This window comes from Parasteatoda tepidariorum, chromosome 4, assembly GCF_043381705.1.
Source record: "Parasteatoda tepidariorum isolate YZ-2023 chromosome 4, CAS_Ptep_4.0, whole genome shotgun sequence".
Lineage (NCBI taxonomy): Eukaryota > Metazoa > Arthropoda > Arachnida > Araneae > Theridiidae > Parasteatoda > Parasteatoda tepidariorum.
The window spans coordinates 19237664-19262937 of record NC_092207.1 but is presented as its reverse complement, the minus strand read 5'-3'; the positions used below and the strand labels follow the sequence as shown (position 1 = coordinate 19262937).

General features: G+C 31.3%; 1 protein-coding gene across 1 annotated transcript; it reads left to right on the top strand.

The window, feature by feature from the left end:
* Positions 1 to 1314: 1314 nt before the first annotated feature.
* Positions 1315 to 24711, top strand: LOC107454361 (acetyl-coenzyme A synthetase). The gene is made up of 16 exons (XM_043052228.2): positions 1315 to 2286; positions 7528 to 7619; positions 9828 to 9931; positions 10015 to 10087; positions 11281 to 11356; positions 12451 to 12553; positions 12644 to 12759; positions 14900 to 15092; positions 16161 to 16294; positions 17814 to 17946; positions 19480 to 19536; positions 19697 to 19777; positions 19870 to 19978; positions 20664 to 20863; positions 22439 to 22484; positions 23983 to 24711. The coding sequence occupies exons 1-16, from the start codon at positions 1925 to 1927 to the stop codon at positions 24189 to 24191; spliced, it is 2088 nt and encodes a 695-aa protein (XP_042908162.1). The 5' UTR covers positions 1315 to 1924; the 3' UTR covers positions 24192 to 24711.
* The last annotated feature ends 563 nt before the right edge of the window (positions 24712 to 25274 follow it).

Here is a 25274-nt window from a genome sequence, read left to right as displayed (position 1 = left end):
TAGAACTATATCTTCCATCTCCTTACTTGTGAGTGAATTGAGAAAGATATATGAAATGTTATTTGAAAATGTTACTTTTACGCTACAGTAATAAAAATATTAAAAACTTTAAGCGTCAAATGTCTACCGATTTTCAGCAAAATAAATGAATTAAAATAAATAATTTCAAACATCTATGTTATTTAATCTCCACTGACGTCTGTCTTAGCAGCAGCTGCAGATCAACTTTTATTATGTTATACCCAACTTAAGATGAAGAGACAAGTGCCGGAAGGCAAACACCTCGGGCAACACTTTTACATTAGAGCAAATGTTGTTTATATTTAATTCTAATCAATTTTAAACGAAATGCACATAAATTAATCACATATTTACCAAAAAACATACCCTTTCGACCCAATCTCTGGAAAGCCAAAAAGAAAAGAAGAAAAAAAACTGTAAGGCACGTGACATTTGCTGTTTGATTTAAAAGTTTATTTAATTATAATAACATTGTGGCAATAGTGACCGTGAATTTAATTTTAAATGATTAAAAGTTGGGTCATGTAAAGCATCCTTATCATTATTTATCAGAAGATTTATTTCAAAACAAACAATGAAAAAAAAAATTTGTTGAATGAAATTTTATAAATTTCAATTACAATTGTTTCATTTTAATAATATTTTCTTCAATTCAAGTATAATTCATTATATTGTAATTGATTCCATTATTATTGATTCAATTAAAAAATTTAATTATAATTTGTTCAGTAATAAATTGCAATTATAACTGATTCGATTATAAATTTCAATTATAATATAAATTTCAATTTAAGCTAATTTTTAATTATAGGAACTCATACCAAAAAAGTGGTTTTATTTAAATTTGTACAATCAACTTCTCTTGTTTTTCTTAAAAATTAAAAAATTTGAGACTAGATTCTATTAAAAGCTCATATAGGATGTTTCAGTCATATAGGATGTTTAAATCGAAGTTCAATTAAATCAATTTCATGAGTCAATTATTATCAGTTTTTGAAGCAAAATGTTTCACACATTTCAATCAAACACTTAACAAATGCAATTTGATAAGAACTTAAACTCAGGCCATGTCACCTCATTGAATTACCACATCATAATAGAAAATAAACTTTTGTTTCATTTGTCGACGTGGAAGATATAAATAACAAAAATAAACAAACCCATCTAAGTTATCTAAATAAAGAAACCTCTTTCTCTCCCTTTGCGAATTAATTTTAGGTTATTCTCTTATCTAAAGAATAAAAGCAAATAAAAAGATTCCAAAAATATCGTTTTCATATCATGAAGTGTAGCGTGATTTTTGCGGCCATGTTCTAGTCGTGTGATAGAACACGCTTTTTTTTTCTCTATCGTTTGAACTTTCATCATACTTGCATCATGCGTTAGTCACTTTTTACCGGACGATTTATTTTCCCTTTCATCATGCGTTAGTCACCTGTCTTTGGAACAAAATATTACAGATTTTAAGTTCTAATTTATTATTTCACAGTTTAAATTGCTATTTTCGAATAAATTTTTATTAGACAAGTAAAGGTAAAAAGTAACGACATGTAAAGGTAATTTAAAATAAGATTCTAAGACGGCGGTTAATGTTAGGAAGTTGAATAAAAGCCAATACTTTTTGTTCCACCTTTCCCTTTTGTTATTGGAAGAAAAATTATCGTCACTAATGACGTCAAAATTTGAGTAGTTAACAAGCGAGTTAATATAAAGAGTCTGTGAATTTTCATTCGCGCCTGGATATTTACCTTTTTAAAAACAATTTTCCTTATGTCTTTCTTCGCGCTTTAAGAACTTCCTTCGATCCTTTTTTAAAATAAGCAACACTGCTGTGCAGTTCACTTTTTAGCTTATGCGTTCTTAATTTTCAACCTCAGTTTAAGTTTTAAGTTTCACTTAGAAAATGCCGGACTTAGCTTTGAACGGAATTTTAGAAAATCAAGATAAAGTTTTAAATCAAAATACAACAATGCCTGCGATCCAGTCTGTCAAAACTCGCTTGCAAAACTTGGAAATAAGAAACTTAGAAGATTATAACAAATTGTATAAGCTTTCCATTGAAAATCCTGAAGTTTTCTGGTTAACAGTTGCTAACGAATTCGTTTGGAGAACGAAACCAAATCAAAATTGCTGCAGCTTTAACTTTGATCCAAGAAAAGGTCCGATTTCCATCAAATGGATGGAAAATGGTGAAACGAATATCTGTTACAATGCATTAGATTATAATGTCAACAATGGATTTGGCAACAAAATTGCTTATTACTGGTAAGTGGCTTTTTATCTTAACAATAATATCGTTTAATATGAATTTTTATACTCTATTTAAAGCAGTGTGAAATGTTATATAATACTCACTACTATTTTGACTTTAGAAGCAAACAGATTTTCATCTCAATTTTTTAATTTGAAGAATTCTTAGCACATTTTTGACTTGACTATTTATTTTTAATGATACCAAAGCAAATTTTTATAATTTTTTATACAGTCTAGTTTGGCCGACATCGAATCACTTTTTATGTTGCTAATCTCCAAGATTTTTACCGATACGGTTATATATTTTAAATTTATTTAAAGTTTCTCTAAATTGCTTTACGATTTAACTAAAATGTTTAAATTTTGTACAAATGGCCCTTATATTATAACTTAAGTTTTGTCTATTGTTTTATTGTAATTTGTGGATATCATCATTTAATAATTGATAATTCAAACTGTTTTTTATTAGTTGAAATCATTCAACATCTTTTCTGCAATGCAAATGTAATAATTGTCTATTGTTTAAAAGTATTGTAAATTTTAACTTTTTTTACGACTTTTTTTAATAGATCATGATGGTAGAGTTTTGTAGTGCTTCTAAGAGAAAAATATGTCATCGTAATGATTTTTTATTTCCTGATTGGATTTTCATGCACTAGGATTCATTTTAAAATTGCTATAACATTTAGTCAAACAATATTTTGAGTCACGATATTAAGCACAAATTACATAATTTCTCTGTATGAAAATACTTTTTTTCGTCAAATTTGGACTTCGAAAATAAATAAAACACAATTATTAATTGAAAAACAATATCCTTACATCTATGTTTTATTTTGATTTAAACGAGTTTTATAATTGTTTAACAAAATAATTTGTTAGTTTGTAATTATTTATTAGAAATAAGTTAAATATTAAGGGGTCAAAACTTACAATCGCTCTTCCGATTAAACTATCTAGATCACATTTTTCCGATTTCGGTTACTCGCCGTAGTTTCTGTATTTTGCAAATGGTAATTTGGTTATCATTTACGATTGACATAGGAGGGTTCTATTTACGGTCCTGTGGTAACAGTTTAAATTTACTACAGTCCAATTCTAGAATATTATTACAAAGTTGATCCACTTTATTTATCAAGGTGTCATCTATCAGTTTATTTTTGGATTTTAATATTTAACACGTTTTCGATTTCTAAACTTTTCGAAATTGCTTGGAATAAAGAGTAGTAAACGTAGTTGATGCGATTTAACAATTAACAATAATTTAACAATTAACAATAATTTAACAATTAACAATAATTTAACAATTGACAATAACACAACAATTGCAATAACACAACAATTGCAATAACACAACAATTGCAATAACTTAACAATTAGCAATTAATTGATGATAATATTGATTGGTTAGCAGTGCCATATATTGACAAACTTAATAAATAATTTTGAAATTTTGGAAAATATTTTTTGTTTAATAAGCAAATCATAAAAATTTCTATCATCTTTCATTTTTCCCAAATTAATATCAGAATGAAATTACTTTGAAGTCATCTGTTTATAAAACTTGTTCAAAAAATTATACCCGAATTAAATGCGATGGAAATATTTAAACTCTGCAAGCTATTACTGAACATGATTTAAAAATTAATCAGAATTACTTGATCATAAATAGAAGGTTACCACTTCAGAGGGCTCTAGAGTGCAAATTAGTCCTGAGCTGTAATTAATCGAAATTATGCGTTTGACATTTTTTTAAATAAAAACAAAATTTAGTCCCCTTCCTTTTGGGAAATTTTTGTACTGCAGTAGAAATGTAAAAATTTTTACGAGTTTTAAAGGATAGTTGTAACTAGAAGTTAATTACCGAGAACTGAGACGGCATAAGTAGTAAATATCCAAATACAACTATACAATTTATGTAAGCAGATAGTTACACTGAGCTTCACTTCCGGAAAAATATTTATTAAACATCATTAATTTTTGACCTTACGAAAGATGCACCTATTCTTTGAATATCGTGTATCCCGATTTATAAGTCAAGTTTTCAAACATCCAAAACTTTACGAAAATCAGGGGTTCGACTTATACACTAGTAATAAACTCGGACATTCGTTGATCGTGAAATATCATTGCATTTTAAACGATGAGATATATATAAATGCATTAATTCGAATTCATTTCGAAGATATTTTTCGAATGATTGACTTATCCACACTAGATATTATAGACAATAAGAAGATTATTAAAAAAAAGATATTCAAATTGGCTTATATACTATTCAAAATGAAGATTAAAGTTAAATTTTTAATTAAAGGCAATTTTTTGACAAATTTTAAAACTTGCCTTCACTCTAATATTTATCTTTATTCTAATTGGTTATAAGTTGAGTTCTTGTTTAAGGAAATGACAAGGTGTCACATACTTAGCGTATGTATTTGGATATGTTAGAAAACCTTTTAAATTTTGTGGTAAGATAATTAAAAACTTTTAAAAAAAATATTTTATCTAATAAATAACTATTTTAAGTTTACTTTAGGGAAATCAAAAAACGAATTATAGCAAAGCCAGCCATAGCACAAACTTGAAGACTAGAAAAATAGGAAAATTCGAATTATCAAAAATAAAACGTTATAAACGAATCGATACTATTAATAAAAATTAAATAACATTTTTAAAAAGAATCCATTGTTTGCTTAAATGAAGAGTAATATATTTTATTAATTAAATTAATTAAAAAAAATTTATTAATTAAATTAATTAAATATTCGATGTTTACTCAAATGTTTACTTTAGATCGATGTTTACTTAAATTAGATGATTACTTTTAGACAGCTAGATATTTAATGTTTCCGTCATTTCATTGTCTACAATCATCACATTCCTTTATTTTTAAGTTTATGCAGGGTTTTCTTAGCTTATTTTTAAAAATCTTTCCTATTTCTAAAATTTCTGTTTTCTCGTATTTTCTTTAATTGGATTTTTTTATTTTATTTGTGAGGAAACAAATTCAAATTCGCAAATTAATTCGAATTCAACAAATTCATTAGAATAAAGAATATAAAAAAAATTCTAGTTACAGAACATAAAACAAAATATCAATTTATTGAAAGATAAACAACAAAAAACCGTAAAAAAAATAATAACATTGTTTTTTTATAAGATTGAGGGCGTAGGAAATTCGAAGAAAAAATAGCTTTCCAGTTAGGCTTAACTTTTATATTATATTCAGAGGAAATAAATCAGTTAACACAATTCTAAGAACACTATTTTCCTTGAATCTTTCATTACAAACATTTCGTTGCGTTTCAAATTTTTACAAATGAAAACAAAATGGCAAAAATTCCATTAATGCTTTTTTATGTTAGTAAATTTATTAAGCGAGATATTTTTCATAGCATCTTTCAGTTGTGTAAGTAATTTTCTAATCTGTCTGACGCCATCTAATAAAAAATATTATTGAAAAAATACGATATAAACACTAATGGGTTAGTAATAGGAAGCGCTGTAACGTTCTGGAAACAAAGTAGCAATCATAACAATATCCATGTCATTAAGTGTCATTTAAGAATTTCTCAATTATTTTCATTTGCTCACATTGGCGAATGAGCGTTCATTAAAACAGCGATTCGAATCTGTTTCATTTTTGTTCTTAGGTGAAATGTTTGCGTTCGAACATTGATAGCATCATAATTGACCTTATTAGGAATATCTGTATTTTTATTTGTTCCTTTTTTTAGGGATAAAAATCTGAGATAAATTGTAAACATTACTAAATAAAAGTAACATTAAATTTGTCACCCATAAATAGTCTGTTGCAAACAATGAAGGCAAATATTTAAGTTGATAAGAATAAAAATAAATTGGAAAAAATTCAGATCTAAACAATAAAAAGATAAGGAATCAAAATGACACATAAAATTATTAATAGCCAGAACTGATTCTATTTTAAGATTTTTAAAGTATTTTTTGAAAATCATATGATTTTCGTATTTATATTTAATGGTATTTAAATAGTTTCAATTTTAACTGTTTCAAACGTTAAGGTTTAACATATGACAATATTTCTTTTTGTACTAATATTACTGTATTTCTTTAAGTATGACAAAAAATTTTGTTAAAATACAAAGCACAGCGAAAGTAAAATAACAGTTGTATCGGAAAATTTTGCTACATTTTTATTTTGATTTATAAGATTACAAAACAGTGTTTTTCTTTAGTAAAAGTGGTGTCGAGATTTTCTTTTTCTTTGAGCGATTTACAAGGATTTATTTTTATTCTCCGCTGCATTGGAAATTATTATTATTATTATTATTATTATTTTTTTCAAATTAAATTTTACCTTAAAATAGACCGATATATCTTTTGTAAGTCATGTTGTATGTAATTTATTAGAAATATGTCACTTATGCTAAATAATATATGACCAGAACGCATTTTTCATTACTTATCAACTGAAATTTAATTTAGCATAGCTATAGTTAAGTACAGTATGCAAAAATAAAACGAACCAATCTGAATAACTTTTGATCTAATAATCGGATCTCCACATCCTAAGCCACAATCTTGATGGTTCGAGGGGGTTGTCTCCAATATGCTAATTAGTGCAGACGATATTTTATGTGGCGAAATCAGACTCAAAAACGTACTGTCTAATAACAAAGATACCTTTTTTTCCGACAGATCAGGATTTGTAAAACCCAAAATATAGGGGGTAACAGCCATCTGGGAAATATGGTCCCACTAGTTGGATCAGAAAAACAGCCCAAAGTTTGGACACCTTAATGTTTATTTTATTTTTTGATTATTTTGCCATATTTCGAGAACGTCTTCAGTGAATTAAAAAATTAAAACCAAAAATAATTCGATGTAAAAAAAAACTTTTAGTAAATGTTTATTATTTTCATTGTATTTAATAATAGTCGAAAACATTTTGAATTGTAAGGTATACAGTTCATTACATTTAAAAAAATGCGATTTTACATAGCAACGTACAAAAGTTGTGCGAAATCGGGCGAATAGTTCCTGAAAAAACAAGTTTTATTTATGATAGAAGTATAATACATATTTTATTTTTTGAATATTATTTTAACGCTTTGCATTGGCTCCCTTGAGCATACTGTTGCAATAATGGTAAAAAGTGAGCCAGGACGATATTAACGTATCGACGATATTAGGTATCGAGTGATTAAACGTTGCATAATCGAGGATCTACATAATAATTTTTTTCTTCAATAAAAATTTGTTTGCTTGCAGGGAAGGCAACAACAGCCATGAAAGGAAATCTGTCACTTACCGACAACTTCTCAAATTGGTGTGCAAATTTTCTAACGTCTTAAAAGAAAAAGGTAATTTATTCACTTAAAATACTTAAAATTGTACCTGAGTGGCATCGAAATTTCAGAGAACTTGCCTCTTAGGCAAAATTCTTGAAAATGTGCGCGATCTTATGGCTACATGAGTTACAAAACTAAAAGTGAGATATATTCTGAAACTGGATAACTGTAATCTGTAGTACATTCATATTTCAGCTTCTTTAAGACTGTCAGATTTAAACTTCGTTTTATTTTATTACATTTACGACAACTGTCGTATTTGGTGCAGTTTAGCCGCTTCCGGTTCCTTAACCCCCTAACTCAGCGCTCAACTATATTACTTTTAATAAATTAAAACAAAGATCATAAAAACAAAATTGTTTTATTAGTTGGGAGTTACTTCTGAGATAGGAATAAAAATTATATTTTGCTGCTCCTGTTACTTTAAAAAAGTAATTACTTTTTAACTTTCTGGAAACTTCATGACAGCATGGAATAACAAATTATGAAGTTTGTTTTCGAGCAATTTGACCCAACGTCAGTTATAGCAAATCTGTGCGGATTTCTTTTTAAAAGTTTATCTATGATCAAATGCTTGCATACAAAACTCAATGAAATGTCAAATGCTATTATGAGCCTTTATTTTTGGAAATGATTCGTTTGTTCAATAGAACTAGATTTTTAAGGGTTAGAGTTTGAATCGATTGAATAATATTCACCAATCCCAGTTCCCCCATCAAGAAGTTCTATTTCATTGAGTGTGTGTGATATAAAAAGATGTTTGGTATCTTGATAACATTAACTAATTTCGCACCACTTACGAAAATAACGGTTAATTTGCAGGGTGTTTCATAATCACCGCCCTTAATGAATATTTTTAGAATTCTCGTCAAAAATAAAATGAAAAATGTACACAAATTAGAGGTATCAAATTAATTTTGAATCCAGTAAAAAACAAAAAAGTTACCAAAACCGGCAACCCCTATTAGAAAACGTACCACTTTTCTTTCTGCGCAATTAGTCAGTTTTTGATCCCGCTTTCCTCACTAATAATTCAGCGGATTTCAATTGAGTTTTTTTTCCTCCCATAAATATTAATTTGCAACACTCTTAATATATAATCCAGCGTTAGAAAATCTGAAAAAATATCTTCTTCGTTTGATTATTAAAAGTACAGACATATTTTCATTCATGAAGGCATTGTTTTTACTGAACTTAACAGATTCTTAAGCTAATTTTATTTTTTAATTTTATAACCGTCGTGGAGCAGCCGACTAAATTTTCAGTTTACGACTACCAATTCAGTAGCTTTGTAATTTTGAACCCAATCCAGAAGACAAGGGAACTCCTGGATCAAGTATTGAGAAATTTACCTTCGTAGAGGACTTTTTGATGGAACTAACCCGCATTTGCGTTACATGGAAAGGAAAATCATTAAAACCACCCACGGTCAGCCAAACAGCATGGGGACTCTAACCTATGTTCCGTCCACCACTGAGGATCTTTTACGTCAGTACTGTGGTCTTTGCGGAATTTGAATCTACCAGCCATTGCCGGGATTCGAACCTAGTTCACCTCAGTTGGAGGCGAGCACTCTATCCTCTGATCTACCATGGCTCTCTTATACTGATTGACATTGAGCAAGTTATCTCCTTCATTATTGTTGACTGTAAAACAGAAACGTTGGTGTTTGTAGATTGCATGAATTATAATATAAAGCAATATGGTGCTTGGGTAAAAAATTGCTCCTCAACCAGCCTCTATAAAATACATAAAGCTTAGTATTTAAAAATATTAAACTGTTTTTCTTTTTAAGTTCGACTTTGTTGCTTTCGACTTTTGATTCTTATTTATAGATCGGTTACTGGTTGATACTAGTTGAAGTCCCTGAGTTTCAATGAAATTAACATTGTAAAATACTAATGTTTGATGTAATGTATTAATTGATAAGGTATGATTCTAGGCTTCTTGCCAAATATTTTTATATTTTGAAACTCAATAAAAGTCACAGATGGCCTTAGCTGGGTCACTTGGCCGGGGTGCCGGACCTAAGTCCTTTTCGCAGATCTAAATTTTAGAATGAGAGATGGTTGCTGACTTACTTATTATTAAGACAATCACATAACTTTATTAAAATTAATCTGTCCTAAAATAATTCAGTCGGCTTACTTTACTAAAATTAATTTAAAAATTAGCAACTATCGAATAATTAAGATGCTGAATTTTGTTTCTTTCCCGCAGGCATCAGAAAAGGTGACAGAGTAACCATTTACATGCCAATGATAATTGAAGGCGTTGTCGCCATGCTGGCTTGCACAAGAATTGGAGCTACACATAACGTTGTGGTAAATGTCGTTCGTTATCTTTATTCATTTCGTAAGAAGAAAATATAGAGTTTAAATTAATATGCCAAATTTTTTTTTTTCAGTTTGGTGGTTATTCATCTGATTCCCTGACTGAAAGAATGATGGATTCTAAGAGTTCTCTTTTAGTTACTGCAGGTGAAATTTTTTAAACATCAACATTTTAAATTGACTTTAAAAGATTGTGTGTATGTTACCGATAAAGTGTGGAAATCAGTTTTTCGGCAGATTATCTAGCTGATAGGCAAATTAACTGGTGTGATTCGTTGAAGTGCCGAAAAATTGTGTCCCGCAATGAACTGATCGTGAAGACACGGTTCCCAGAAGAACACCGAAGTCAAGCATCACTGGTTGCGGTCAGTAAGCGGGTGGGTGACCACTTTGATCAGCCTGCGTAAGGTACTCGGTATCGGTCCTCGTTAAACTGCTCAACCGTAAGTGCTAAATTTCACGCTCAGTTCATCGGGCTACCAATTCAAGGGAACCATCCCCTTTCAGAGGATCGAAACTGCGATGGCATGTCTTCGGATCATCGTCAGGGATGTTTCTCTAACTGTCGCCAATAGCCCATTGCGCAGCTCTAGTGCGACGTAACTAAAGTACCTGCCAAAGTTTTTTTCTCATTTCTCATATCACTAAAATGAGTCACGTTAAAATGAGAATAAGATTTTATCAGGGAAAACAGCAACACGTTTTAATTAACAACCCTACGTTTAAATTAACATAGTGTTAATTATTTATTTTTTGCATCTAAAAAAACTCTCGTTACTGTAATCACTTGGCATGCTAGTTGATAGAATCAATCATTTTACAATACAGGGAATAAATAGTTTATTTATTTTTCGTTAACTGAAGAATTGAATCAATACCATCAAATTGTCAATGAATTGATAGAATGATTGGAACAAACTGTTAAGCTTTAACGATACAGAAACCGTTGATGCGTACATTAACCGAGTAAATTGCAGACATTACTTGATTCCGCACTTTAACAAATCACCCTAGATCTGCTGATTAGCTAAGTAAAGCACATATTAATGTCTCTAGAGATTACTCTTGCGATTAAGCGGTAACTCTTGTGATTAAATAATCCCTTGAGAGCTTTCTCGTTTGTTTTTTTAGTTCATTAACAATAAATATTTTATTAATTAATATAATATATCAAGAATTTAATCAATTGATTCAATAACAATTATATGTTCAACAGCTGTTTTGGTGTATTGCATTAATTATTGATATTCTTTAATTTTTTAAGAGCCACCTGTAGGTATAAATATTAAGAAATTCCTTAACTGGAGTGTGGAAAAATAACATTCCTTTATTTATTTCAGATGGATTTTATAGAGGAAACAAATTGATAAACTTGAAAAACATTGCTGATTCTGCCATTCACCAGTGTTCAATCAAGTAAATATAAAGTCTATAAACAAATTAATTAAACCAAGATTCAAATATCAAAACAGGAATTCCGTTATTACTTTTAAAAAAATTAAATGCCCCGAAAATTAGAGAAGAAAGATAACTTAAATACTCTTCCCTTCTCCGTTACCATGGTTTCGAAAAAATATTTTTCTAGATATCAGTATATTATAACTTCGGGCTGAAACGCACTGCCATGGAGGAAAAAAAAGCAAGATTTGTCGAAGCCATCGTAACGAACGGGTGGATAGTTAGGATGTCTAGTAACCTTCAGTAGTGCAATAAATTAATAATATAACCAGTGTACTTAATTTTTCTTAATCGCTAAACATAGTTTAAACTTAATTTTCATAACACACTGATGAAAAAAATTTGAGGGTATGGCAATGTTTCGTAAAATATATATTTTACAAAGTAAACAAAGCTTAAAGCTCAAAAGAATAAAAAAAAATTTACTGATTGAGTTATAAATAATAATCTCGGGATAAAAATAAACTGTTATCAGTAAAGTGAAATTAAAAGAGTAAAGTAATAAAAAAAAATTACTAACAAATTAATAAAAAGATAGCTAAATCTTTATTTTTATCAATTTGAAGATTAAAAAAAAAAAGTTGTCAAAACTACATACACCAATGAAAATGCATATGAAACCAAACCCCAAACCTTGACTAAGCTATCATTTTGTAGTTATAATAAATTAAAAAAACCGTTTCTATACTTCTGTCATTCAATGTATCGTTTAAAAATATAATAGGAATAGTGCATTTAACTCTTAAGCAGGAAAATGTTCTTTTGTATCCATCTTTCCCCTTAAACTCATACTCCCCCCCCCTAAATTATTTATCTACATAATTTTTTTACAACTGTCTATTGTCTTTTAATTTTAACCAACCAAATGAAATTTCAACATTTGGTGATATTTAAAATTACGCCTACATGCATTTTCAAACTTAAGCTATTCATTATAGTATAGATTTAAAATGTGAAGTTTATTTACAAATCTGCGAATTTGAATTATCTTTTATTTCTGGCTGTTAGATGTTTGTTATACAATAAAAATCTAATTTTAATTCTATTTACAGAAATCTTCAAGTAAAGTGTATAGTTGTCAAAACCTTGGGAGATACTGTCAACAATAACATGAACTATAATTCCAACCAAACAATAAATTCTCCAAATGTCCAGGTAATTAATGATTATTTTAAATAATTTCTACCAGCAATAATCACTCTTTGATACAGAATTTTCTAATTCTATTTAAATGTTCTATTTTAGATTCCTTGGAACAGTGATAGTGATTTCTGGTGGCACGAAGAGATGGAAAAAGCTTCTATTAACTGCGAACCAGAGTGGGTTGAATCGGAACATCCGCTATTTATTCTTTACACCAGGTATCTAAACCAAAGAATATATAGAATCTAGAATATAGAATCTAGAATATAGAATCTATATTCTTTGTCTAAACTATCCACATTTTTTTTGCATTCTAAGAAAGGAAAAATTACAGAAAAATAGGAAAATTATTTTTAAAAAATTAAGAAAAGGTGGAAAGTTTTTCTTTTTAAAGAATAAACTAATAAATCCAAATAAATTTGCGTCCCGCAGAGGACAGATCATAAAGACACGGTTCCCAGTAGACCACCGAAGTCAAGCATCAAAGGCTGCGGTCAGTAAGCAGGTGGATGACCACTTTGATCAGCCTGCGTAGGGATCGAGAGTGCACGGTATCGGTCCTCGTTAAACTGCTCTAAAATAAAGTGCTCGACTTCGCACGCAGGCTACGAAAGCAGGAGAGTCATGCCCTCTGTAGAGGATCAAAATTGCGAAGGCATGTCTTTGGATCATCCTCAGGGGTGTTTCCCAGACTGTCCCCAATAGGCCATTGTGCAGCTCTAGTGCGACATAAAGTGTTACCTACCAACCAAATAAATTTGTAATGTGATGTCGTTAATTTGAAATATTGAGCCTTTTCTGAAAAGATATTAAAAGCAAACACATCTCTTTACAAGTTTGTCATGAATTCTATAAATTTATAATAGTGGCATTAAATTGAGGTTGTACGAATTTAAATTGTTTAAAACTCAATCGCTTAAATTTCTGGTTACGAAGAGTTACAACTGTAATATACCTAGCCACACCGAGCCCCTGGACTTTGCCCCATAATGATTATGCTTCGTGCTTAAAAATGTAGTGATAGGTAAATACGAAATTCCTTGTATAGTTGTTAAATTTAGATTTAACATTGAAAAGAAGCACTTTGAGCTGCGTCCATTTAAAAAAAAAAAAAAAATTCAGCTGTGTCTGCAATATTTTTAATATCACTGACATTTTTAAAAAGTAAAATACAGTCAAATATTAACTAACAGCAGCAATATTTAATAATTAGTTACAAAATTTAAATTTAAAAAAAAAAAAGAAAATTTCTCAAATATACCTTTTTTAAATACTTATCAATAAAAAACAGTAATTAGAATATTTTATTAAGAGTTAAGTAATAGCTTACAGCAATACATGTCTGATTAATAGATTTTTTTTTTATTTTTAAATAACATTATTTTTTGAATTGAGGTTGTCTTTTAATGACTCTACTAACATGGAAATAAAAGGTGCCTTTCATATTGTAGGCTAAATACTTGATATCACATTTGAGTTTGCACAGTATTTAATATCTACTCCAAATATTAAATCAGTGAGTTAATTTTTGAGTCATTTAATTTAATCATTAACTTTCCGAAGTAACGTATTCTTTTTCGGACATAATCAAGTTTTAATCAAGACAGTAAACGTTAGCAGGTTCTTTTTCAAAATTCCATTATGTGAAATTGATTTCACGATGAACTGTTTTCGTTTCAGAAAACAAATTTATTATAACAAGTACTTATGCCACATCACAAACAAAAAAACATTAAATAAAAAAAATAAAGAAATAATAGTAAATCACATCGTTCAAAAGCAGCTCCGCTACCTCCGAAACATTCCATCTTCTCTCTTTTTCCAATTCTTAAATATTGTTGATATCTGGTGGCGCCATCTAGAGGTAAAAATCTTACAAACACTCCTCGCTATAAACATACAATTTCGTAGATAATCTGTGATAATACAGCATAAATTGATTAAATATAGTGTTTTCAGCTGACTAATGGAATTATTTTTAACGTGGAATTTCTTGCCCATGAATGTAAATCAGTGCTCAAAGGTAAACCAGAAAGTGCTTCGTATAACAGGCTACATGCGTGATGTCACATAGTGAATTCCAGTTACTATTTCCCCGTTACGTATTCCCATTTCACCGTTATTTAATCCCATTTTTCGAACATTAATACACAGCAAGCCTTGATTATCCAGAGTCTTTGGATAATCAGTTTTGGAAAATCAAAATTTTAAGATTATCGATACTCATCATCATTATTATTGTGCAATATCTTTGAATCCACAAAGCTTTTCCATTTATAAAAATAAGTGCTTGCTAATAGAACTATTTAAATTCAAATTTCTTTTTGGAGAATAAGTTTTTATTTTTTATATTTTTAGTGGCTCCACGGGCAAACCAAAAGGTGTGCTACATACTGCTGCCGGATACATGATCTATGCTGCCACCACATTCCAGTTTGTGTTTGCACACAAACCTACAGACGTGTACTTCTGTACGGCCGACATTGGCTGGATTACTGGACATACTTATGGGGTGTACGGCCCTCTTCTTCAAGGAGCCACGTGTGTTCTGGTAATTACAGATTTCTGTTTATTGGAAATAATTCCCACGTTTATATCTTTTAAATTTTTATTTGAAACTAAATATAATAATTTTTTCCCGTCCTGCTTGAAAAGCAGGGACCGTGGGCCACTATTTAATTTTATTATTTTTGTCTATTGATTATTGTGTCTATTAATTTCGTCTTCCGACTGCACCACACTGTCGATTTTAATGGTGGCGAATTTGAAAACATTGTTTCAAGGTTTTCAAGTTACAAAAACGCCATCTTTCGAACTTATCAATTAGCATTTGAATTCGATGAGAAGGCCTATATTAGCTTAGCAGAACGCTGCAAAACCAAATAGGCTTTAAAATTTAGATTAAGGAATCGTTATGGATATGTCAACGTCAAAACTGACATTAAAATTCAATAAATCATCTATTGCTGCTCATTGTTAGAATCTCGACCTTAAATTCATTTTCGATAATGCCGAAATTCTTTCCATTCCTGTCAGATGAGCTCATCTTCATGCCTTGGAACCTTGTTTCATTCATATAAATGCCGATTCTCTGTGGTTGGCGACACGAGTTAATCACTTAAATAGCAATAATGCTAAAATGCTATCTGCTCTGATTTTCCTTTTGAAAACTGTGGCATTTCACGTTTTTTTTTTTTTTTTTTTTTTTTTCCATTGGCTAGTTTGATTTCTAGTTTAAAATCAGTCTTGTTTTCTTTACTCACGTCTGGAGGATCTTGGGAAAGAGTGCCTATTTCTCAGCGCTCGAAAGCTCTACTTTTTCCACTTTTGAAATTTATGAAGCAAATGAAGTGTTCATTATCAATATGCATTTCGTTATTTATTGTGCCAAATTTCTCAGAAGTAGAGGATTGACGTGGTATTTGATTGATTGGAATTGATCACAAAATAACTCTTTGAATCAATTTCCTAAGATTTCCTTCAATTCAAAGAGATTGTTTTCGATTCAATATGAATGCCTTTTTATCCGGAGAACTTCAATTTTCAAATTTCATTTGTTTTTTAATCTTCTTACAACGTTAATTTTGTATGTATCAATAATAAATGTTGTATGTTTCAGTTTTCAGGAGTCCCCACCTACCCCGACCCAGGCAGGTACTGGGAGATCGTGGAACATTACAACGTTAGCAAATTCTATACGGCACCGACGGCTGTCAGAACACTCATGAAATACGGTGATTCGTACGTAAAGAGGTAAGACTTCACTTCAGGTTTCTAAAAGCTCTAAAACTGAAAGGATTTTATTACTAAGTACAGCTTTGCAATTTGCCTATTATTATATGCACGATTTAGAATGTGCTGAATAAAAGAAATGGAACATCCAAATAGTAGTCTAATTTTAATCGGCTCTACATGAAATGTTCAGACGATATTTTCAGTTACGAAAGAAGACCCAAGCCAAAAGCATGTTATCTTTGATTAAACAAACCTTTTTTTCGACAGATTTCGATGTTAAACTTTCTAATTACGGGAATACCCACAATTTCGAAAAAGTATGTTTAAAATAATCAAGAAAAAAAGTTCAAAAATTTGGTTCCCTTATAATGCTAATTTCTCGCTTTTTACGTATTATGCAATGCCTGTAGTGCTGTTTTGTTTAACATGCTAACTGGGTATGACGAAATATTTCGTCCTACACGAGCTACTACTAGAATGGGAATAACATTTTTCGTCGTGGAAATTACTTTATTTGTGATGATATTACTTATAACTATTAAGAAAATAGTCCCCATTATGAAAGGAGTTGAGCAAAAGTTTACTCTCCGATTATCAGGTTAAGAAAATAAAAAATTACAAAATTGTAAAACTCATTGCATAAAAATGTCATGCAAAATACTTTTTAGAATAATTCATTATCTTATTTATCATTTAACTATGTTTGAAGTGTAAGGCTCGCACATAATTTGAAATTATGTAATTTTAGGAGACAATTTAAAGTTGACAACAAAAAAACCTACTCAATGCTTACTGAGTGATAAATTTTGTAAAATAGTATTTATAAATTTTCATTCCTCAGATTATTCGGCCGTTTCAGTTTAAATTTTGTATATTACAAATACTGATCAATTGTAAACAAAATTGTTGGTTGGTTGGTGTCGTATCCTCAATTCAGTCATATCTCATGGTGTGCTTGAGTAGTCTTTGCTATCTCTATGGTATTAAATGAATATAAATCTTCTTCTGTAGGGTAGTTTAAGAGGTGAAGACCTGCAGCGACTGCAGGGCAGTTAAAAACATGATATGGTGTGAGTTCCACATTAAGACAGTTGCCACAGTTTCGATATTTTCTAGTCCTATCTACAGAGATTTTCAAGCTTTTATGATGTTTTGTTCTTATAGTCTGATGAGAGTGGTGGCTGTCTTCCTGTCGATGTCAAGATTAGTTATTTGATCGTAGGTCTTGATTTTTAAGAGGGGGGGGGGAATAGTCTTGACTTTGCAAAAGCATTTGCATTTACCAAAGTTGTACCTCAGGTATATGATACTGTGTATTTCGAGAAAGGAAAAGCTCCGCCCTCTGTAAAATAAAAATTCATTGGCCCAACTTTTAAGCTCAGCCTTATTTTTTCTGAATAAAAATAGATCTCCGTGAAGCACGAGTAGTGAACAAAAACCATAAAACGTATTACATAATTGTATTTCTTTTTCTTCTTTTTTTTTTTTTTTACCAGATCTTATTCAATACATCTCTTCTATTTCCTTTCATTTTTAGTTATAATCTGGAGTCACTGGAAGTGCTTGGATCCGTAGGCGAACCAATCAACCCCGAAGCATGGCAATGGTACCACAAAGTGGTAGGAAATGAAAAATGTTCCATCGTAGATACTTACTGGCAGTCTGAAACGGTACATTGATTGACTAACTTCATTTTTTATATAATACTTATATTGATAACAATTAACAGAACCTCTCTCAAATTTTCAAAAACTGTTAACCGCTTCCCTGATTATCCCGAGTTAACTCGGGTATGTATATATTGCAAATATTTATTATCCCGAGTATACTCGTGCGTAGTAGAATTTGTCTGTACGTTTTGTTTTATTACATTTTTAATCGGCCGGAAGCAAATAATGAATAAAATTGCTGAAATATTGGAGGCGGATATATTGCTGATATATGAATGATATTGGAAGCGAAAAATATTGCTGAATTTGCATTAAAAAAAAAAGAGTTAAAAAATGGCGTATCATTTCACTGGAGTTCGGAAAGTATCACTTTGTGTTGCCTCTTGTTTTGTAGTTGTTGACGTATGCCTATTTAGGAAGGGGGTGCAATTGTTCTTGTTTTCGAGTGGCGCCATCTATGACCAAGAATTCGGCTCCAGAATCGGAATTCCAGAGATCGTAATTTTAACCTGAATCAGAGAACGATCGATCTCCAATTCAGTATCCCCAGAAGTATTGATTTTTTATGGGAACATGGAGGACTTTTGTGACTTGACAGATTTAACGTGCAACAGTCACTTTACTACACGGGGAGTCTTCGGCCGGCGGGGTTCGAACCCACGAACTCTCGGACATGGGGCCAGCGCCTTACCGGACAGGCTATCCCGGCTCCTATTTTTTTTTAAAAACTATACAAAGACTTTCATGTTGCTTTTTTCGTTTGTCCGAGACTACTCTGGATAGTAAACTGATGGTAAATTAAATGTTTTTGCACATAAAAAAAAATTTTAAATTTCAACTTAAAACTTGTGTATTATGTTTCGGTTTAGTTCCTAGTATCTATTAATAAAATAAATAAAAAAAATGTGTTTATTTTTTGCATTTTTTTTCAAACAAATTGAGAAGGGAAGTGGTTAATCAGAAAATGTTCCTCAAACCTTTATCTAAAAGCATTTCTGAATAAGAATTTAAATATTTTTTTCATTTTTTTTTTATGTTGACAGCCTTCATGATTTGTAATACGTTGTAGTTCAATGCTTGATTGCATTTCATCACATTGGATATTGTTGCGAATTTCTAAATATGTGTATACATTTGTAAATATTCTTATGAGGCTAAATGTCAGAGACAAACCCTAAATAGACTGTTAATTCGACAAATTTATAGAATGCCTCGTAATTCTAGCGAAATTTAGAGGGAAAATAACGCCCAATATATTTCTAACGGAATACTCGATTTGAAGACATTTTTGCTGACTTTTTATCGACAAAATGGTACTTCTGGAAAATTAGAATTTCAAAGCGATAGAATTAATATTTGTGGAATTATACAAGAATCGTCTAGAATGATGTCAAAGATCCGGGATATCGTTGCTAAGCCTACTCTAAGGACTGTTTTAATCATTTCCAATCGAAGCGAACCTCTGTACAATAACTTGTTTAATGTGTGTTTGCTGTTGTCGTAATTTATAAAATTTGTGTATCTTCTTTGCAGGGTGGACACGTTATTACACCTTTACCAAAGTGCACACCCTTAAAGCCAGGCTCAGCGGTAAGTTTCGAACAATTTTTACTTTTACAAAATTCAATCCGGCCAAAAGAATAGTGCTTAAGACTTGATAACTCGCACTTCTACTAACCTATCGTTTATGTAGGATTCTTCTATTGATTGTATCGATGATATTTAAATGTGAACAATTTAATTTTTTCAGACCCTTCCATTTTTCGGTGTTGTTCCTATTCTTCTAAATGACCATGGCAAAGAGATTGAAGGACCGGGAGAAGGTTACTTGGTAATAATTACCTTTCATCTAATGTAGAAAATAAGTAAAATTTAAATAAGTTAGTCCAGAGTTGAGTAACACACAATTTCTTTATGTTGTAGGCTTTTAAAAGACCATGGCCTGGAATGATGAGGTGCTTATTTGGAAACCCTGAAAGATTCGAAGCTACCTATTTCACGAAGTTTCCTGGCTATTACTGCACAGGCGATGGTATTAGCTCTTTCTAAATCAAATAGTTTTCTTTTCGTTGAGTCCAATAACGCTTGGGATCAGCGGCGTATTTATGAGGACAAAGCATATGTTACAGCCGTGGCGGCTCAGGGAATAGAGCGTTCGCCTTCTAATGAGGTGAACCGGGTTCGAATCCCAGCGATGGCTGGTGGATACGAATTCCGCACCCGGCTCATACTGCCCACAGTGCTAACATAAATTATCCTCAGTGGTAGACACATCGTGGATTAGAGTCCCCTTGCCGTCAGACTAATCTTGAGAGATTTCGCATCAGCACTGTGGTCGATGCGAGTCAGGTGCGGCATTCAAATGAATCAGCCATGAGACCGAGGGTGCGTGGTATTGGTCATCGTTAAACTGTTCTACCGTAAGGTGCTCGACTTCACGCTCAAGTCGTCGCAATACCAAAGCGGAGGAGCCATCCCCTCAGCAGAGGATCCAGAATTGTGATGGCAAGTTTTCGGATCATCCTCTGGGATGTTCCCCAGACAGTCGCCAATAGCCCAATGTGCATATCCAGTGCGAAGTAAATAAAATACCTACCTACCTTGTATACTCGGAAATAAATTCCTTTCAGATTGGTATAATGCGTACAAATTTTCAGATTTCTCCTTTTAAAGTACAAAAATGTATGCAAGTAGTACAGGAAATTTTTCCATTTTAGGCGCCAGGAGAGATTCTGATGGTTATTTTTGGATCACTGGAAGAATGGACGATATGTTGAATGTGTCCGGACATCTCTTATCGACAGCAGAAGTGGAATCTGCTTTGGTCGAACATACATCATGCGTCGAATCTGCTGCCGTAGCTCTACCACACCCTGTGAAAGGAGAATGCCTTTACTGTTTTGTCGTACTTACTGAGGTAAATGATATCACCGTATATCGGAATATTTGATTTATCACTGTATTTTCCATCAGTGTGTCCAATCTGGCAACACTAATTCCCAAAATATTATTCTTAAAAAGTAAAACTATTTCCTTCTCAGCTTCCTGCCTCCTTTAGCATCCACTGTTTTTTAGAGTATATCTCTTGACTTAGAATTCACGGACGAGATTGCTATTATGGTACTGCCTGTCTAACTTTTTTATTCAAAACCTGGCCAGAAACAGATTCCTGAAATGGCTGTCATCACATCAAATAACATTTTTTTTTATATCGAATTATATATTATTTTTAAAACTATTGTAAGTTTGTAACTGTCAGTTCAGCTTTGTATCACTTAGTCACTTTCTTTACCATCAATGAAATTTCCATTGACGCCATCAATGGAAATTGTATAAAGTGTCAACCTGAAGCGAAACCACACATTTTCGAAGACTAAAAGCATTTCCAATCTAATTTTTTCATGTTTGAAAAGTTTTTCTGAATCTGCATTCGAAACTTGAAATTATACGATGTAGAAAAAAAAGCACCGATTGTACGACGAAATAGATGTGCTTGTGCTCGAGTAGAAGTCAATCAAAAGTAGCAAAAGAAAAAAAAAGATTACATTTTACCAGACATAAATTTTAATGTTTGTAGTACAATTTTTAAAAATAAAAAAGCTTAATAAAAAGTGATAAAAAGCAGTATCCTATTTGAATTGTTTTAAATCTCATCAACGAGTTTCATAAAATTTGTTTTTCCTTACCAGATATTCTCAGTTTGCAAAATGTAAGGAATGTTTACATTTTTAACGGCTTTAAACTTCATTGCAACATTTGCTTAAGGGAAACATTTTATTCTTCATTAAATATTTTGTTTGACCCATCTTCTTCCCGTGAAAAAATTAAACTTCATAATAAGAAATGCTAGTAATGAATTTAGTTTAAGTGCTCTTAATCTTCAATCAGATGCCTTCTTATAGGCTAGAAACTTACTGCACGCCACTGGTGGAAGCAGCGTGTAGTTGAGAATTATCTAGCCAACCCTTAACCCGGAAGCCGATTTAAAATCCAGCGACCTTTTAATGACTATCTCTCTTTTTTTTTAAAGACATTTATCTCTTGGCTGTAGTTCATCGCAATTATAATACAAGCTTTTATTTCCTTTAAAATTTGTTACCTAAGCTAAAAAAAATAAATACAAGAATCAAGTTTTTTTTTAAGTAAGTAAATGCCAATCCACAGAGCGGGTCGTTAAAAGTCGCTGGATTGTAAAGTCGCAACCCGAGAATTCCTTTTATGATCCCATGCATTCTATAAATTCTACTTCCTAGAAAATTAGACACTTGTTCAATCCTTTTTCTTTAGTAGCTGAGTTTTACATCCTTGTGAATAAAAATAAGTAATTTCTGATATTTTTTTCCTCCCAATGGATGTTTTATCAGCGATTGGGGTCATAGAATATCTTCCCATTTCTTCGAAAAATAATTTCAAAATATCCACGTCAAAGTTGTTCACTTAATTCTTTGCATGTCTTAATTTCTGTTTAGTAACTTATTCCTCTTTATTTTAGGCAGCCTCACAGAGTTCAGAACTTACGAATAAACTGAGAGAACAAGGTACCATTTCTTATATCTAAAATATTCTTATTATAGTATTAGAGATTAAATTAAGTACCTAAATTAGTACCACCTAAATTAAGTTAACTAAAGTGCAATTAAGAAATTGCACTGATATTTACTACATCTGAAGCACTCTTAGTTATCTCGCTACTTATTAGTCTTATTTCCTTAAGTTCTTGTAGCTGAATGACTTGCAGCACCGCTTGTTTTTGTTACATTGAATACTGATTTTGGATACGAATTGAATACAGGCGTTTGAATTTAACGTTGTTTAAAATCTACATTCCAGCCTCATATGAAATAAGTGTTCATTTTCCGATGACAACAATGTATAAATCGGACAAAAATGGGAATTCTGCCCAATTTTTTTAAGAGGACCTTGCATTTATTTATTTTTAAAAAAAATTACACAATAAACTGCAATTTTTTGCATGCAATCCATTGTTAAAAAATTCGATTTGTATTCAGAAACTGCTATCAATTTACCAGTTCCGAAATGGTTTCTGAAGTTTACTTATAAGCTATTCGTCTCGTAGTGGACTGGTTATAAAGACACGATTTTCAGTAGAACACCGAAGATTAGCATCACTGGCTACGGTCAGTAAGCGTGTGGGTGACCACTTTGATCAGCCTACGTTGGGACCGAGATTGCGCAGTACCTGTTCCAGTTAAACTGTTCTACCGTGAAGTGTATGACTTCGTGTGTAGGTCGTCGTGCTATAGAAGCGAGGAAACCATTCTCTCTGCAAAGGATCAAAATTGTAATGTTGTGTTTTCGGTTCATCCTCTGGGATGTTTCCCAGACCGTCGCCAATAGCCCATTGTGCCGCTCTAGAGTAACTTAAATAAAATACCTACCTAACAACATTATAAGCTATTCTGGAGAATAGGAAACTAATGTAAGCGACAAAAAAGTTTAATTTGATATTTTTATATCTTTTCAGTGTTATGTGTGTTTTTTATACGATAACAGGGATGCCAACTTTCTCTGGACAGCAAATAAATATTTTAAACTGGTAGTTTATCAATTGTGATTATTGGTTTAATAAATTCAATTTAGCAGATTTTTATCCACCACTATTTCTAAATAATTCGTAGGCTTATATATGTTAGATATGCACCACTTTATTGTAGTTATGTCATACTATATCTTTTAAAAATCAAGCAAAAATAGTCAAATATTTGCGAAATTTAGTTTGTAGTTATTTACCGTTTTTTTAAAAACTATTTTGGCGTGTCCGGAGCAGTTGGTATCTCTGAGATAAGCTACACTTAGCAACAAAAAAAAATTAGTTTTTTGCAATCCTATTTTAACACTGGTCGTGTTAGCAACGAAAAGAAAATAGTTTTGAAGGCGCATTTTTCGAAATCCATCGAAAAATTCGCATATTTAAAATTCGATTTCTCAGAAACTATTCAACCGATTTCGTTCAACTTTCGTATTCTGCCATGTAAAATTACTTACTTTATTAATTAAAAATTTTTTTTCTTTCAGTGCGATCGAAAATTGGCACCTTTGCCTCGCCAGACTACATCCACTACGCTAATGCCCTTCCAAAAACCAGATCTGGTAAAATCCTTCGAAGAATACTCAGGAAGATTGCAAATGATGACAGAGAACTTGGCGACTTGAGCACCGTTGCTGAAGAATCTGTCATTCAAGAACTTTTCGACACCAGACCAGCAGCTGTTGGGGTGGCATGACGCTTTCCAGTTGTAGCACGCCAGAACCAGATGCATTTGTAAATGTTTATTGTATAGTTCAAGAGGATGCACATTCCAATTTTTTTAAAGTAAGAAATAATCCAAAAAAAGATTTGATAGAGCGATTTTCACACTCTCCACACTTTCCGCACCCCGTTACCATAGTTTCGGGAAATCTTGTTCATTTCCTCCACTCAAGTATATTCCAACTTCTTACTGCAGTAGAAAAGAGTAAAATTCCTCTCAATTGTGGTAGCGAAGATGGGGAAAAGTTTGGAGAGAGGTGGAATTGCTTAATATTGAGACACTTATGTTATTAACAAAGAGTATAAGTAAATTACGAAATTAAACTCTTTTAAATATTTTAATCAATTTAAAAAGTGTAGATAATGAGTGATGTAATTGGAATGTGTTGAATTGAAAGTTATGTTTAGTTGTTGTTGATGAAAGTATTTGTACATAGTGTTTAAAACAATGTCCAGTTGTATTTTACAATAAAGTATTTTTTTCCCCACTTCAATACTGCATCATTTACTCAGATCAAAAATTTTGTTTACTTTTGTTTTGTTACTTTACATTTTTTTTCGCATTTGCACAAATTTTTATCTCAAACATAATATTTAAATACACAAGTGGGCGACCTTTGTGCTAAAATACAAACTAAGGTAAACAACGTTAAAGAGCACAAAAATATTATTAAAAGCAGACAGCTGTTTCGGATGCTCAAAGGGCAACCTTCATCAGTGCTACTGTTGCACTGATGAAGGTTGCCCTTTGAGCATCCGAAACAGCTGTCTGCTTTTAATAATATTTTTGTGCTCTTTAACGTTGTTTACCTTAGTTCATAATATTTAAGCTACGATGCTGAGGACACCTATGCTTCTTGTTTTGCATGTTTGAAATAAATTCTTTAAAAATGTTCTAAAAACATTTAAATATGTTAAATCGGTCGGATCACAAAGTCCTCCATGATCGTATAACAAATCAAAACCTCTGGGGGTACTGAATTGGAGATTGATCGTCCCTTACATGTAAAAGGAATACTTTATAAATCAAGTAAATCTATTTCATTACTTTGGAATG

Excerpts from the sequence above, each read along its gene's own strand:
- LOC107454361 (XM_043052228.2), top strand. The coding sequence starts at position 1,925 with ATGCCGGACTTAGCTTTGAACGGAATTTTAGAAAATCAAGATAAAGTT. Across the intron at positions 19,537-19,696 it reads CCTTAAAGCCAGGCTCAGCG|ACCCTTCCATTTTTCGGTGT; the intron begins GTAAGTTTCGAA and ends TAATTTTTTCAG. Across the intron at positions 19,979-20,663 it reads CTATTACTGCACAGGCGATG|GCGCCAGGAGAGATTCTGAT; the intron begins GTATTAGCTCTT and ends TTTCCATTTTAG.